This window comes from Pantherophis guttatus, chromosome 3, assembly GCF_059756535.1.
Source record: "Pantherophis guttatus breed Tessera chromosome 3, ASM5975653v1, whole genome shotgun sequence".
Classification (NCBI taxonomy): Eukaryota; Metazoa; Chordata; class Lepidosauria; order Squamata; family Colubridae; genus Pantherophis; species Pantherophis guttatus.
Genome location: NC_142065.1, coordinates 7585688 through 7600894, shown reverse-complemented (window position 1 = coordinate 7600894; position 15207 = coordinate 7585688). Strand labels below are relative to the sequence as shown.

The 15207-nt window shown below is 46.4% G+C and overlaps 1 protein-coding gene across 5 annotated transcripts in view; it reads right to left on the bottom strand.

The window, feature by feature from the left end:
- Positions 1-15207, bottom strand: part of MYT1 (myelin transcription factor 1) — a 194155-nt gene that overhangs the window by 97348 nt on the left and 81600 nt on the right. For all 5 annotated transcript variants that reach the window (XM_060684370.2, XM_060684372.2, XM_060684374.2 and 2 more), the window contains exons 3-4: positions 8539-8593; positions 5043-5073 (exon numbers count right to left, since the gene is read on the bottom strand). In XM_060684370.2, coding sequence (XP_060540353.2) covers positions 5043-5073; positions 8539-8593 — 86 coding nt within the window. The remainder of the gene's footprint in view (positions 1-5042; positions 5074-8538; positions 8594-15207) is intronic.

Below are 15207 nucleotides of genomic sequence, written 5' to 3'. Positions count from 1 at the left end.
GCCAGAGGTGGTATTTAGCGGTTCTCCGAACTACTCAAAATTTCCGCTACCGGTTCTCCAGAACTGGTCAGAACCTGCTGAAACCCACCTCTGGTTGTAAATCAAGAACTCCCTGTAATATCTAAATTACAGATTTCAATCAATCAATCAATGTCAATCAATCGATCAATCAAGGCGAAAGAAGGGGAGGGGTGGAAACGAAGAGCGGGGATGGGGGTGCAGATAGTAACCTGGCTTCATCCAAAGGAGTTTTTGTTTCGGGTGGGTATCCTAGCATTAGAGAGAGAGGTGAAAAGTCCTAAACCTCTGCTCAAACAGAAAACCCTCTCCCTTTTCAGACCTATGGCTATCCAATTGATGAAGCACCCACAACTTCTGAAGGCAAACTGTTCCACTGGTTCAGAGGTCAGCAACCTGAGGCTCTGGAGCCGCGTGTGGCTCTTTCACCCCTCTGCTGCGGCTCCCTGTCGCTCAAAATATGCGTCACAGCCTCCAATGTGCGACACCTGTCGGCACGCGATTTATTGAGCTTTTCAACCCCCGGTAGGCCAACCATGGATAAATCCAAGAAAAGAAAAATTTAGGAAGAAAACAGAATGTTTCATTCAACTACATAGGCTAGTTTTGTGGCTGCTCAAGAAATAGTCAGGCACGGGAAAGGTTTTGTGGCTCCCGGTGTTTTCTTTTCTGTGGGAAACGGATCCAAATGGCTCTTTGAGTGTTTAAGGTTGCAGACCCCTGCACTGGTTGATTGTCCTCACTGTTAGGATCAGGGGTGGGTTCTATTTTTTTTTACTACCGGTTCCGTGGGCGTGGCTTATTTTGTGGGTGTGGCTTGGAGGTCATGTGACTAGGTGGGCATGGCTAGCTGGTCAGAGTCATTTCTGGAAGGTTGTCGTACTTACAACCAGTCCTCGCACTTACGACCCGACTCATTTGTTTGCTTTTAACACTGATCAGCTGTAGGGCGGCCCTTTGAAGCCCTGCTGGCAAGAGTTTAAGCAGTTTTTTTCCCTCTAGTCATCAGCTGGGACTCAGGAGGCAGCAATAGATTGGGGATGGGACCAAATAAAAGGTAAGAATAATGTGGGAGGGCGGGGGGGAGAACCGGTTTGGTGACGTCATAACATCACCGCTACCGGCTCGGCCGAACCGGACCGAACCGGGAGGAACCCACCACTGGTTAGGATGCTTCTCCTTAATTCCTTAAGAATAATCCACCAAGTATTCCTGAAAACACACCAACTTTTCAGGATTCCATGGGGCATATGCAAATCCCGTGGGTCGAATAAGAGAGGTTCCTCATTAGAAAACCCCAGGTGTCAAAAGAGCAATTGGAAGCTACCCAGTCCAACTTCCTACGGTGTTTCTATTTTGGGGGAAACAGGCTGTTATGCAGATTACCGAGCACCAGGCGCCCGTCCCGGCCTGCCTTTTATTGTCGAACACATCAGCAGAGGTGGCAATTGATGCCAATGACATATTTCAGGGGCAGCCTGATTACGCACAGCCCTCGCTGCAGCTGTCCCCTAACTGCCTGATTAACTGGACAATTAATCGACTAATTGAAGCCCAGGCTGTGCCCGTGACAAAGGCAGAGGAGGCGACGGGAGAAAGACATTAACCATGGACAAGAAGGGGGGTGGCGGCAGTGGGGGGGCTGCGTTCCAAGGCTGCTGAGAAATTGGCGGTGGCTACACTTGTAAACACAGCGGGGTGTGGAGGAGAGTGGGTCGGATCTTGGAGGCAGCCGAGCAGATGGAGTCACCTCCGTTGCCAGGTGCCACTTTGAAAGTCTGCCCGACTTTGCAAAGATTTTGGTCTCTCTTGAGAGGGGGTGGGGGTGAGGATAATTTGGAATGGAAGGAGCCCCTCTTTTTTGAGTGGTTGCCACAAAGAAGAGAGCGGGGGGGGTGTATCAACCTATTCTCCAAAGCATCAGAAGGCAGGACAAGAAACAATGGAATACTGCTATCATGTCACCTCTGATCCTCCTCCTCCTCCTCCTCCTCCTCCTCCTCCTCCTCCTCCTCCTCCTCCTCCTCCCATATCCGTCATCGGACATTGGTGATCCTATTTTTATCAACAGCCGCACGAAAAAGTGCGGCTGAGTTTTCTCCAAACCAAAATCCCTTAGATTTTGAAGCCATGATGTTCTTCTTCTGCCTGGACCTCGTTTGCCTTCAATCTTTCCTTGGAGGTATGGCGTATTTTTCCAGGTGTCGCATCACACGTCCAAAATACTCTAACTTTCGCTTTTTAATGGCTTTGATGATTTCCCTTGGCTTTCCCAGGTGGCTTATCGCCTCCTCATTTCTGATTTTGTCAACCCAAATTATACGTAACAGCCGCCTGTAAATCCACACATTTCAAATGCTTCTGGTCTCTTCCAGTGGCTTTCCGTCAGAGACCAACTCTCCACTCCGTAGAGCAGATGTAGCATCTGACAAGTCTGATTTTCAGTCTTAGGCTGATGTCGTGACTGCAGAGGAGCTTTTTCATTTTGAAGAATGCTGTTTGAACTTTCTCTATCGTTGCTTTTACTTCGGTGGTCATGTCCCAGCTTTCGTGTAAATTAGAACCGAGGTACGTGATCCTTTCAATTTTTTCCAGCGGTATTCCTTCCGAAGTTATCCGTGGTAAATTCATGGGTTGTTTGCCGACGACCATGATCTTGGTTTTTGAGATGTTTAAGCTTCAAGCCAGAGGTGGGTTTTAGCAAGTTCTGACCAGTTCTGGAGAACCGGTAGCGGAAATTTTGAGTAGTTCGGAGAACCGCTACTAAAAATTCTGACTGGCCCCGCCCTCATCTATTCTCTGCCTCCCAAGTCCTAGCTGATCGGGAGGAAATGGGGATTTTGTAGTAACCTTCCCCTGGAGTGGGGTGGGAATGGAGATTTTACAGAGCCTTTTACAGATTTTAAAGAGCCTTGGTGGCACAGCGGACTAAACTGCTGTTAAAGTAGCACTTAGCTGCCAGCTGCCTGCAATTACTGCGAGTTCGAATCTCACCAGGCTCAAGGTTGACTCAGCCTTCCATCTTTCCGAGGTAGGTAAAATGAGGACCCGGATTGTGGGGGCAATCAGCTGACTTTGTATAAAATAGAACACCGCTTGGGGGGGGGGGCAAAAAGCCCTACTAAGCAGGTATATACAAAAAGTATGAAGGCTATTGCTTAAAGCATTGTAAGCCACCCTGAGTCTCCGGAGAAGGGCAGCATATAAATTGAACTAATAAATAATAATAAATAAATACAGTATCCTTCCCCTGCCACGTGCACCAAGCCACGCCTATCAAGCCATGCCACACCCATCAAGCCACACCCACAGAACCGGTAGTAAAAAAATTTGAAACCCACCACTGCTTCAAAGCCAAATTTTTCAGATATTTCTGTGACTCTTTTCTCTAGATTAGCCAAACCCTCCCTTAGTTGAAAAGAAGATCAACTAAGATGATTAAAGGCTTGGAGACTAAAACATATGAAGAACGGTTGCAAGAATTGGGTATGGCCAGTCCAGAGAAAAGAAGAACTAGGGGTGACATGTTAGCAGTATTTCAGTATTTGAGGGGCCACCACCAAGAAGAGGGAGTCATCTTATTCTCCACAGCCCCTGAGGGCAGGACAAGAAACAATGGATGGAAATGGATCAAGGAGAGAAGCAACCTAGAACGAAGGAGAAATTTCCTAACAGTGAAGATAATTAATCAGTGGAACGGCTTGTTCAGAATTCTGGGTGCTCCATCACTGGAAGGTTTTAAAAAGAGACTGGACAGCCATTTGTCTGAAATGGTACACGGTCTTCTGCTTGAGCAGGGGGTTGGACTAGAAGACCTCCAAGGTCCCTTTCAAATTCTGTTATTCACAGAAGGTCCTTCAAAGGGACGGTGAAGGACCTCAAGCCACAACCCGAGCTAAGAAAGCTGTGGACAGTACAGTAGCCTTCAGAAACGTGGCACCTTCCAGATGTGTCCAGACTCTGCAGGTCATCCTCGACATACAACTATTCGTTTAGTGACCGTTCAAAGTTACAACGGCACTGAAAAAAACCTGACTTAACCGTTCTCACACTGGCCACCGTTGCAGCTTTCCCACAGTCCCATGATCAAAATTCAGGCAACCTTGACAACCAGCATGTATTTAGTATTTGCAGCATCCTGGGGTTGCGTGTTGTGTGTTGTGTGTTGTGTGTTGTGGTCTGCCAGCAGTCTGCAGAGCTTGCAGCGGAGTCGGATAGTGAGGAGGCTGGGGAGGAACATGGGCCAGTCCTGGAGTCTGGGGAAGGCTCGGACGAGGGCTCTGCGTCGGAGGCAGAGATGGAGCCAGGGCCATCTGGGAGTTATGCGCGGACTCCGGAGCCTCCAGAGTCGGACATCAGAGAAGCAGGAGGAGCCTGTTCCTAGTACACGCATGCACAGAGCTGCCAGAAGGCAAGAGCAGCTAAAGCAAAAGGGACAACTCAGGAGTAAGGCCTGGAGATGATTGGCTCCTCCCATAAGGCTTAAAAGAGGAGCAAAGGCATGTGGGCCCTTTGCAGGAAAGCAACGTTGTTAATTCTGTTCCCAGTCAGCATCTCTGTTTGATTCTGGACTCTGTGTGGCTTTGCCAAGTAGGTCTTTGGCAGAGTGTCAAGGGAGATAAAGGTTGGGGATTATCCTGAAGGACTTCTCCCGAAGGACTTTTTGCAACTAATTGGGACTCAGCTGTGAATGAACGTAATTCACAGCTCTTGCAATAAAAGAGGTTTTTGGGACTACTTGTGTGTTTTAATGACTCAGGAAGCCTAGGTCACAACAGCGTGATTGCCGTTTGTGTCCTCCCCAGCTGGCTTCTGACCACAGAGTCAATGGGTGAAGCCCAATTCACTTAATGTCCCCATGCGTCAGGGTTCCAAGGAACACCCCCAAGGAACCCTGACACTGTGATTCATTTAACAACGGCAGCGATTCGCTTAAGAAACACGACAAGAACTGTCACGTCCGTCACGGGGGCGAAACAGCAAGCAGATCTATTAGAGATCAGATCCAAGATATGGTTCCTTACCTCAACTCCTGCCCAATGAGTTCTGTTGGTACTGCAGGAGCAAGAAGGAAGAACAGAAGAAAACAAGGTCAAAGAGAAAGAAGATTAAGGCAGTTTTGGGGAAAAAAAAAAAGTCACTCGGTGCAAATTGCAAACATAACCTACTGCCCCCACCAAATAGCAACCACAACTGATCTACATACTAATTTGAATCCTTTGATCATGCTTAGTATGGTCCAGCATTGGTCGAAGCTCAAATCTCATTCCATAAATTCAATCTATATACTGTGGGTCCATGATGGCGAACCTATGGCATGCATGCCACAGGTGGCACATGGAGCCATATTGGTGTGCACGCAAGCTCAGCTGCAGCACACGTGTGTGCTGGCCAGCTGATTTTCGGGCCTTCTGGGCCACCCGGAAGTAGGGAAACAGATTGTTTCCTGCCTCCGAAAGGCCTCCATGGGGGTTGGGGAAGGCTGTTTTTGCCCTCCCCAGGCTCCTAGAGAGGCTCTGGAGCCTGAGGAGAGCAAAAAACAGGCCTACCGGGCCCACCATGCCATTGCGTGCCAAAAGCAGGGGGAGCGCAGGAGGACCGTGCGTGCATGCGTGGGGGTGGGGCACATAGAATTATGGGCGTGGGCATGCATGTGTGCGACCCACCCCCGCTCCCCCCACTTTTGGCATGCGATGGCAAAAAGGTTAGCCATCACTGCTGTAGTCCTTGACTTACAACAGTTCATTTAGCATTCGTTCAAAGTTTACCACGGGACTGGGAAAAGTGACTTTACGACCATTTTTCACACTTATGACCGTTGTGGCATTCCCGTGGTCACGTGATCAAAATTCGGACGCTGGGCAACCGGTTCATATTTATGACGGGTTGCAATGTCCTGGGGTCATGGGATCCCCTTTGCTGACCTTCCAACAAGCAAAGTCAATGGGGAAGACAGATTGGCTTAACAACTGGGTTGCTAACTTAACAAATGCAGTGACTCACTTAACAACGGGGGGCAAGAAAAGTCGTAAAATGGGGGCAGATGTCTCACTTAGCAACATAGATTTCGGGCTTCACTATGGTTGAGGACTCCCTGTAGTGAAGCAACATTTTTTGCAAATCTTATAGTCTGAACACTCTGTTCCTCTTTCTTCCCCCCGTTTAATAACTCAGTCCAATTAACATTTCTGGAAAATGCAGTCCCTGGCTTTATGATTTAGGAGCATTGTCATTGGCTCAACAAAGGGAATGCCCTCCTGTGGCAACCGGGATTCATCTGCTTGTTTAGATGAATGACCCAATGTAGCTACCACTGATTTGGGGTTAATTTGCTGCAGCTTCTGGGACAGCAAACTGAAATATTGTCAGGCTCTCTTGGCCGATCGGTTTGAATTAGAGAATTGATTCCAAATGGGATAGAAAAGGCCTTGATAATGGTGTTTTGAACCCGTCATTGCAATTCTGCAATGATGAATCTATATCTATCTGTCGGTCCATCATCTATCTGTCTGTCTGTCTGTCTGTCTGTCTGTCTGTCTGTCTGTCTATCTATCTATCTATCTATCTATCTATCTATCTATCTATCTATCATCTATCTATCTATTTATCTATCTCTATCATCTATCTATCTATCTATCTATCTATCTATCTATCTATCTATCTATCTATCTATCTATCTATCTATCTCTATATCTATCTATCCTTCCTTCCTTCCTTCCTTCCTTCCTTCCCTCCCTCCCTCCCTCCCTCCCTCCCTCCCTCCTTCCTTCCTTCCTTCCTTCCTTCCTTCCTTCCTTCCTTCCTTCCTTCCTTCCTTCCTTCCATGGCTTAGGGCCTGGTTATTTACGGGACCGCCTACTACCACCAATAGCCTCCCACCGGCCAGTACGCTCTCATAGAGAGGGACTCCTCCGGGTGCCATCAGCCAAACAGTGTCGACTGGCGGCCCCTAGGGGGAGAGCCTTCTCTGTGGGGGCACCTACCATCTGGAATGAGCTCCCCCCAGAGATACGGAGGATCCCAGATCTGCACTCCTTCCGCCGTGCTGTGAAGACCTTTTTATTCCATCAAGCGGGCTTGGCCTAATTTCTTCCCTTTTTAAATATGTAAATTTTAATCTGTTTTTAAATTATTGGGGTATTTTAATTTGTCTGGGCCAAATAATTTAATTTGATTTTATCGGGTTTTTAAATTTTGTGTATTTATGTATTTTATTGTTGGCTGTTCACCGCCCTGAGTCCTTCGGGAGTAGGGCGGTATACAAATCAAATAAACTAAACTAAACTAAACTTCCTTCCTTCCTATCTATCTATCATCTATCTATCTATCTATCTATCTATCCATCTATCTATCTATCTATCTATCTATCTATCTATCTATCTATCTATCTTTCCTCCCATCTCTACTTATCACTCCTTCCTTCCTTCCTATCTATCTATCTATCTATCTATCTATCTATCTATCTATCTATCTATCTATCTATCTATCATCTATCTATCTATCTATCTATCTATCTATCTATCTATCTATCTATCATCTATCTATCTATCTATCTATCTATCTATCTATCTATCTATCTATCTATCTACCTCTATCTCCCTTCTTCCCTTCCTTGTTCCCATCTCCTTCCTTTCTTTTCTCATCCTTTTCTCCTTCCTTCCTCCTTTTCTTTCTTCCTTCTTTCCTTCCTCCCATTTCCTTGTTCCTTCCTTTCATCTCCCTCCCTTCTTTCCTTCCTTCCTCCCTCCTTTTCTTTCTTCCTTCTTTCCTTCTTCCCATTTCCTTGCTTTCTTTTCATCTCCCCCTCCCCCTTCCTTCCTCCCTCCCTCCCTCCCTCCCTCCTTTTCTTTCTTCCTTCTTTCCTTCTTCCCATTTCCTTGTTCCTTCCTTTTCATGTCCCCCTCCCCCTTCTTTCCTTCCTTTCTTCTTCCTTCCCTCCCTCCTTTTCTTTCTTCCTTCTTTCCTTCTTTCCATTTCCTTGCTTCTTCCTTTTCATCTCCCACCCTCCCTCCCTCCCTCCTTCCTTCCTTCCTTCCTTCCTCCCTCCCTCCCTCCCTCCCATCCTCCCTTCCTTCCTTTCAAAGCCTGAAAATAAATAGACATCCAACTCAGAGTTAACCGCTTATTTTTCCTCCATTCCCTACACCCATCAGCCTTGCATTCTTCCATGCCCAGCACTTCCCTTCCCAGCCAAATGCAAAACTTTAAAGTCTCAGGCTGTGATAAAAGCAGTCTGTCGTTGTGTAGCAAATCAGGCGTGTATGCCTGGTTTTTAAAGAAGGAAAAGGAGCAAGGGAGGAATTAGAAAACCGACTGGAAAGTTGGTGCCTGGGTTGAATGGCCATTTGAGTCATTGGCCAAAGCAGTCTGTCGGGAATAATTGGGAAGGGGAAATGGCTGTGCGCAAACGACACACAAAAACACACAAGGTCTCATCCTCAGGCAGGATTCCATTCAGACCAACGTGTCTGAACCATCTGCACCCGTGTTTCCCCATGGAGAGTGGAACAAAACGCTTACCTCTAATTGCCTTGGACCGTGTTCGTGCTCGTTTATCATCATTCTCTAAACTCATCTGGAATCCAACAACAATAGAATTTAACATTGTGTTCAATAAAAAAGCATTTCACAGTCAAAGTTAAGGTTGTTTCTCTAAAATTGGGATGGCCTAAAGAAAGTGGGAAAGGCCAGGGGTGGGCTTAAAATTTTTTAGCAAGGAGTTCTCTGCCCGGTTGCTGGGTGGGCGTGGCAATGGTGTGTGTGGCCTAGTTGGCCTCCTGCACCACGGCGGGGGACGGGGGGGGGACGGGGACAGGATGGCTTTTTGCCCTCCCCAGGCTCTGGAGGCTTTCCTTGAGCCTCCAGGAGGGCGAAAACGGCCTCCCCAGGCTCTGGAGGCCCTCTGGAGGCCGGAAACGGGCCCATTTCTGGCCTTCCTGAACTTCCAGTAGTCCCATTTTTCACCCTCCCTGAGCCTCCACACGTGGTGCACTTACCTGCATCCAAAATTGGCCACGTGGGGACTCCTGGGAGGGGAGGGGTGGGCAGAGCCACCCAGGAGTGGGATTTGGGGGTTCTCCGAACTGCACTGAATCTTGGCTAAAGGTTCTCCCGAACCCCTGCGAACCCCCAGCAGCCCACCCCTGGGAAAGGCTCTAAGCAAAGGGTGTCCAACTTTGGACACCTTAAGACCTGTGGACTTCAACTCCCAGAATTCCCCAGCCAGCCCAAGAAACTTTGGAAAAAGTGCCAAGAAGAGCAACTAAAATGATTAAGGGCCTGGAGACAAAAAGGTACAGAGAACGGTTGAAGGAATTGGGTATGGCCAGTCTAGAGAAAAGAAGGACTAGGGGTGACATGACAGCAGTAATCCAGTATTTGAGGGCTGCCACAAAGAAGGGAGGGGGTCAATTTATTTTCCAAAACACCAGAAGGCAAGAAAAGAAAGTTACAACGACACTGAAAAAAGTGATTTTTGACCATTTTTCACACTTACGACCCTTGCAGCATCCCTGTGGTCACGTCGTCAAAATTCAGATGCTTGTCAACAACCATTCGAAGTTACAACATCACTGAAAAAGTGACTTATGACCATTTTTCACACTTATGGCCATTGCAACATCCTCATGGTCACGTGACCCACGATTTGGAAGCCCGGCAACAGGTTCGTATTTCTGTCGGTTGCAGTGTCCCAGGGTCATCTGATCCCTTTTTGTAACCTTCTGACAAGCAAAGTCACTGGGGAAGCCAGATTCACTTAACAACTCTGGCAAGAGAAGTCGTAAAATGAGGGAAAATTCACTTAAAAATGTCTCACTTAGCAACAGAAATGCAGGGCTCCAGGGCGGTCGTAAATCGAGGACTACCTGTTTATAGAACCTGGCATCTCAGTTTGAAATGATGGGAGCCTTCCTTGGGATTGTAACAAAATTTTCCTAGTTGAAATTTAGACAGATTCATCACAGAATTGAAAGGTTGATTTACTTCCCAATGCAAGGACAGCTTATACAGGTAGTGTTGTGGCCCGTCAGCGGCCTGTGCAGCTAGTAGCTGATTCCGACAGCGAGGAGGCTGGTGTGGTGCTGCGCCAGCAGCCTGTGCAGCTGGCACTTGAGTCAGACAATGAGGAGGCTGGAGAAGATGCGGTGCCAGAGGCAGGGATTCAGCCAGGGCCTTGAGAACCTCCAGAAGCTCCTATAAGTGAAGAGGAAGAAGAGGAGGAGCCTCTTCTCAATGCACGGGCGCGCAGAGCTGCCAAAAGGCGGGAGTGGTTCCTCAGGAGGAGGTCTCCTCAAGAGTAAGGCTTGGGGCTAATTGGCCACTCCCTTAGCCTATTTAAGGAAGGATGACGACTGAGGCAATTTGCAGGGAACAACTTCGTTCACTGTCCTTCGTGTCTTGATCTTAGTTCTCTTATCAGCTTCCTGCAAATTGCTTCTGGACTTTCTGCCAACCCTAGTAAGATTACGATGATTTATTCTTTGGATTCTTGTAGGCTGTTAAGAAAGTTAATTAACAGCCTTTATTTGAAAAAGACTGATTTAATTTAGTAAACTAAGGTTTGTACAGACTTTGTGTGTGCTGCGTTCTTTGGGGTCCGTAGCTGGGGCAGAACAGGTAGTCCTCGATTTACGACTGTAATCGAGCCCGAAATTTATGTTGCTTAGGGAGACATTTCTTAAGTACGTTTTGCCCCATTTTACAACTTTTCTTGCTGTTAAGTGAATCACTGCAGTTAAGTTAATAAGCTGGCCGTTAAGCGAATCTGGCTTCCCCATTGACTTTGCTTGTCAGAAGGTCACAAAAGGGGATCACGTGACCCCGGGACACTGCAACCGTCATAAATATGAACCAGTGGCCAAGCTTCCAAATCTCGGGTCACGTGACCAGGAGGATGTTGCAACGGTCATAAGGGTGAAAAATGGTCATAAGTCATTCTTTCAGTGATGTTGTATCTTCGAATGGTCACTAAATGAGCTATTGTAAGTCAAGGACTACCTGTAGCAACCCTACCTCCTTTCAATATATGGATGTCAGCAATAGGTGGAATGAATTTATTCCTCAAATATGTAGATATTTGCAGAATGCTTATCAAACATTTGACTTATATCTACCTCCTCCTCCCCGGGATCTAATTTCAACACTTCATGGTTAATTTTGATATTGGATGTCAACATTTGATATCTGCTTGTACTTGATAGCAGCTGTGTCATCTTGCTTTGTCTTTCACAATTTGATAGCTTATTAGAGTTCACCTTGTCATGCTTCCAAAAGGAAAATAATCAAAAAAGATTCCAAGGAACCTAAGGAAACCATTCTTTTCTTTTCTTTTTTAAAAAAATGGTGCGGAAAACAAAAAATATAAACTATTGATCTATCAGATTCAATAAGGCCTTTGGATGATAGCAGGCCCCAGAATAAAAAGACATGAACCAAAGTTTTAGATAGGATGATTTCAAAATGTATCAGAACTATTTGTAATCCTCCTGAGCCGTTGCTAATTGGGAAACATGATTTTGCAAAGTATGTTAGCTTTATAAATATATTTGGACCAGTGGAGGGTTTCAAATTTTTTTACTACCGGTTTTGTGGGCGTGGCATGGCTTGGTGGGCTTGGCAGGGGAAGGATACTGTAAAATCTCCATTCCCACCCCACTCCAGGGGAAGGTTACTGCAAAATCCCCATTTCCTCCCGATCAGTTGGGATTTGGGAGGCAGAGAATAGATGGGGGCGTGGCCAGTCAGAATTTTTACTACCGGTTCTCCGAACTACTCAAAATTTCCGCTACCGGTTCTCCAGAACTGGTCAGAACCTGCTGAAACCCACCTCTGATTTGGACGAAACCACGAGAAATAGGGAACTGAAAGTAGTCGATGGATAGAGGTTTGAGATGAACGTAGGTATTTGTGGAGACTGTCTGTCAGTAAGAAAGAGCAAGGAAGTCAGTTGTGAAATGCGTGCAGAAAAGTATAAATAGAATATCTTGGGATGAATTCAGGACCACCGGCCATAGCTACTCCTTGCTTGCTGGACTCAGCTATGTCAGTGGACCTCATTGCAATGGGTTGTTACTCTAAGTTGCGTTATGATGGCTGCTCATGTCCCAAATTGCTTATGAAATAAACCTTTAATAAACCTTAAAGTAAGAATTATTATTTGTGTTGCGGTCTCCTGTTTCTTTTATTGGGATATTCTTACGACAATGGCAATGTAAGGGGTTTTTGCCAGTCAAAAAGCAAATTTGAATGTTAAATGTCTTCTAAAAAGTTGGCAAAGCTTGGAAGTTTTAAGGATATACTTTTGTTCCTTGTGGGGCTATTTAAACAGTTCTAAAGTCAGGTATTCCTGATTTATTGTAGATTTTTAAAATCCTCTTTAATGGAATGCCCACATACATGTCTGCAGGAATATTCACATATAATACAGAGGGAATACATTTGATCCACAGCTTAAACAATAGAACAAAGGATAATAGGGTCGGAAAGGACCTTGGAGGTCTTCTAGTCCAACCCCGTGCTCAAGCAGGAAACCCTATAACATTTCAGACAAATGGTTGTCCAATCTCTTAAAAACCTCCAGCAATGAAGCCACTACAACTTCTGGAGGAAAGCTGTTTTACTGGTTAATTGTCCCCACTCTTACTGAAGTTTCTCCTTAATTCCAGGTTGCTTCTCTCTTTGATTAGTTTCCAAACATCATTTCTTGTCCTGCCCTCTGGTGCTTTGGAGAATAATTTGACCCCTTCTTGGCAACCCTTCCGAGGTCGGTAAAATGACAACCCAGATTGTTGGGGGCGATATGATGGCTCTGCAAACCGCAGAATGGGACTTTTCGTCTCCTATCCTTGGCTGCACCTCCTTCTCCCCCAGCGTTCCGCTTTGGGTGATTCTCCTCTGACATTTCTCCTCGGCTAACACACCCTCATTCCAGGGGTGGGTTCTAAAGTTTTTTACTACTGGTTCTGTGGGCATGGCTTATTTTGTGGGCGTGGCTTGATGGTCATGTGACAATTATTTAGGATTTAGCAGAGGTACTGGTCTACCAGGCTTTTAACTGCTTGCAGAGCTGTACCGGTCTACCCATTTATTTTTGCAGGCACTGATCTACTCAGGTATTTTTGCAGGCACTGGTCTACCCATTTATTTTTGCAGGCACTGATCTACTCATGTATTTTTGCAGGTACTGATCTACTCATGTATTTTTGCAGGCACTGGTCTACTCATGTATTTTTGCAGGTACTGATCTACTCATGTATTTTTGCAGGCACTGATCTACTCATGTATTTTTGCAGGTACTGATCTACTCATGTATTTTTGCAGGCACTGGTCTACCCATTTATTTTTGCAGGCACTGATCTACTCATGTATTTTTGCAGGTACTGATCTACTCATGTATTTTTGCAGGCACTGGTCTACCCATTTATTTTTGCAGGCACTGATCTACCCATTTATTTTTGCAGGCACTGATCTACTCATGTATTTTTGCAGGCACTGGTCTACTCATTTGTTTTCTTTTAAGACTGGTCAGCTGTAGGGCGGCCCTTGGAAGCCCCACGGCAAGAGTTTAAACAGTTTTTTTCCCTCTAGCCATCAGCTGGGACTCAGGAGGCAGCAATAGATTGGGGGTGGGGCCAAATAAAAGGTAAGAATAACGTGGGGGGTGGGGGGGCACTGGGGGGCGGGGGGGACAGAACCGGTTTGGTGACATCATATCGTCACCGCTACCGGCTCGGGAGAACTGGGCCAAACCGGGAGGAACCCACCACTGCCCCATTCATTCGCCCTGGGCAATGGGCCATGGTCCCTCTGTCCCACGCGCTTCAGCGTGGCTGATTTGCAGGAGGAGGGTTCATCCTGGGTTTTCCGCTTCTCCTAACAAGCATTTGGCTTTCCTAAACCCAACCCATTGGGCTGCTGATTGATTGGCGGCTAACTGTCCCAGGCAGCGAAAAACCCAAAACAAACCTTCCTTCTGCGAATTGGCCGTGCCAAAGCGTGTGGGACGAAGGTGCCGTGGCCCATTGCCAGTGGTGGGTTGTTACCGGTTCGCCCCGGTTCAGGCGAACCGGTAATAGCGGCGGCGGGAGGCTCCGCCCACCCACCCAGACGTCATCAAATATGATCTTCTGTGCATGCGCAGAAGTGGCACGCGCGCGAGCAAATCGGTAGCAAAGGTAAGTGAAACCCACACCTGCCCATTGCCCAGGGTGAATGGGTGGGGGTGTGTCAGCCGAGGAGAAAAGTCAGAGGAGAATCGCCCGAGGAGGAACCCTGGGGGAGAAGGAGGTGCGGCCAAGGGTAGGAGACAGAAAGACCCTGCTTAGAGAGGGCTGTAAAGTACTGTGAAGCGGCCGTATATAAGTCTAAGTGCTGTTGCGGTTGTTATTGTGAGACTGCTATCATGTCTCCCCTAGTCCTTCTTTTCATTAAACTAGACATCCCCAATTCCTGCAACCGTTCTTCATATGTTTTAGCCTCCAGTCCCCTAATCATCTTTGTTGCTCTTCTCTGCACTCTTTCCAGAGTCCCAACATCTTTTTTTTTTTTTAATATCGTGGCGACCAAAACTGGGTGCAATATTCCAAGTGTGGCCTTACCAAGGCCTTACAAAGCAGAATTAAGTCTTGACTACTGAAGTTAAGATACATAGAAATATGGGCTAGAGATAATATTATTGTTAGGTGGATTCACAGTTGGCGGAAGGATTATTATTCCCAATATTCCTTGACTTGGAGGAAAATACTGTATCAGTGACTAGGAGTTGAGGGGGTTGTTATCGAGTCTGCAGATGACACAAAGATGGTAGGTTTGGCTAATACTTTAAATAAAGTGTTAGCATTAAAATAATCAGAGAAGTAAAACACAAAGATAGGGACAGATGGTATACATTGGGTAGCCAATTCAAAACACCTCCTCACCAGCAATCCACACTGAGGTAAACAAAGATTTACCTCAAGATTAATACTAGATCAACCATCAAACAGTAAACAAGACCCCAATCGAGAAATTACCAATTCAGACAAACAATCAAACAGTAAGCAACAGCCTAATAGCAATATCACTTAGACTTATATTCCGCTTCACAGTGCTTTACAGTCTTCTCTAAGCGGTTTACAGAGTCAGCATGTTGCCCCCCCCCAACAATCTGGGTCCTCATTTTACTGACCTCGGAAGGAGGGAAGGCTGAGT